Source organism: Asparagus officinalis, chromosome 4, assembly GCF_001876935.1.
Source record: "Asparagus officinalis chromosome 4, Aspof.V1, whole genome shotgun sequence".
Lineage (NCBI taxonomy): Eukaryota > Viridiplantae > Streptophyta > Magnoliopsida > Asparagales > Asparagaceae > Asparagus > Asparagus officinalis.
In genome coordinates, this window is record NC_033797.1 from 15,413,982 (window position 1) to 15,415,442 (window position 1,461).

General features: G+C 36.4%; 1 protein-coding gene across 1 annotated transcript in view; it reads left to right on the forward strand.

Annotated features, from left to right (window-relative positions):
• Positions 1,405-1,461, forward strand: part of LOC109838238 (protein ecdysoneless homolog) — a 19,871-nt gene continuing 19,814 nt past the window's right edge. Inside the window, exon 1 of the mRNA XM_020406694.1 lies at positions 1,405-1,416. Coding sequence (XP_020262283.1) covers positions 1,405-1,416 — 12 coding nt within the window. The remainder of the gene's footprint in view (positions 1,417-1,461) is intronic.

A 1,461-nucleotide genomic window follows, 5' to 3' on the forward strand; every position in this document is an offset into this window, starting at 1 on the left:
AGGGAGGTTAGGTGCTGGATTTGGTTTTGGGGTGATTTTGGTTTGAAGAGAGGGGGGAGGGAAGAAGTCATCGAATGTTGGGAGAAAGCCGTCGGAAAATGACGACGCGCGCATCATGGGTTTGTGGAACTTTTTTTTTTTTCTTTTTTAGCTTTTTGAGAAAGGAGAATTTTTTGAAATCAACCGTTTTGAGAATTCCCTTAAAAAAAAGCAAAATCCACCGTTTTCTACCCACACGAGGGCTAAAAACGATCGATTTTGCTGAAGGGTTTTTCTAATTACACGGGACTGTTAGTCTCGTGTAACTAGGACATGTTAATCCATCATTAGTCTGGCCAAGGAAATGAAAAATGGACGGGATTATTAGTCCTGTATAATCTAACCGCTTAATTAAGGTTTTAAATTACACGGGACTAGTAGTCTCGTGTATCGCAGAAATTGTATTCTAGCAAAATCGACCGTTCTCTCACGACAAGTGGTCGATTTTGCTAATTTTTTTCTAATTAGATCGTTTTTGCTGATTAAATTCTCAAAATGGTTGATTTAAAAATTTTGACCTTTTGAAAACATTTAATTAGTAAAACGTTTTAGTTTTCTTAACAAAAGTTAAAAATATTATTATTATTATTATTACAACTACTTTAATAACCCAGTTAAAATCAAATTCAAGACTATGGGAGTCACATCTGAACCTCCCAACTGTTCGAATCATTTGTGGTAAGTAAAATTAAACAAGTTTTTTTAAAATGTAAATTAAACGGAGTATAGAGAATCCAAAATTTGATCATCGCACTTTTAGTTTTTTGTTCCCCCCCTCCCCTCCCCCAAAAAATAAAAAATAAAAAATAAACTCGCGGTCCTCATAACAAATGTCAACAACAAACTTAAGTACCATGATGATTAAGATAATTAATATTCTACAATTTGCACATCCTCGCTCTCTTTATTGATCTCTAATCCTCATCGATCAGCGAGAAGACCGTGTCGCATCCTCACTTCAACATCATTTCCTGAGTTCGAGATCTTCTTCGAAAACCTTGCCTAGTTCGGGTGTGTCATATTTATCAAGAAGCGAACCAAGCAGCGAAATTCCTCGCCAAACAGGGTATCGACTGGATTATGGTTGTCGAGGTGTTGCTAACCCCTCCCGGACGATCTTATGCAACTTCCGGTCTAGGACGGTGATGGCAAGAAGTGACCAAGGCTTGTCCGTTTTAAGAATGTTTTTTAGTTCTTTTGTTAAAGGTTTTTGCCTCCCTCTTTCAACAAAAAAAAAAAAAAAAGATTTGTTCCTCAAATCTTCAAAAATTACGTACCAGTGGCTAAAATTTGGAAATTACTCGTACATCCCTCAAATGTCAAGTGGTCTTACTAATTGGTTCCTCTGTTAGGTTTTTATGAGATATGGAAACTACGGTTAGCTCTCAATTAAACACCCTCAATTACCAAAATACCTCTCAA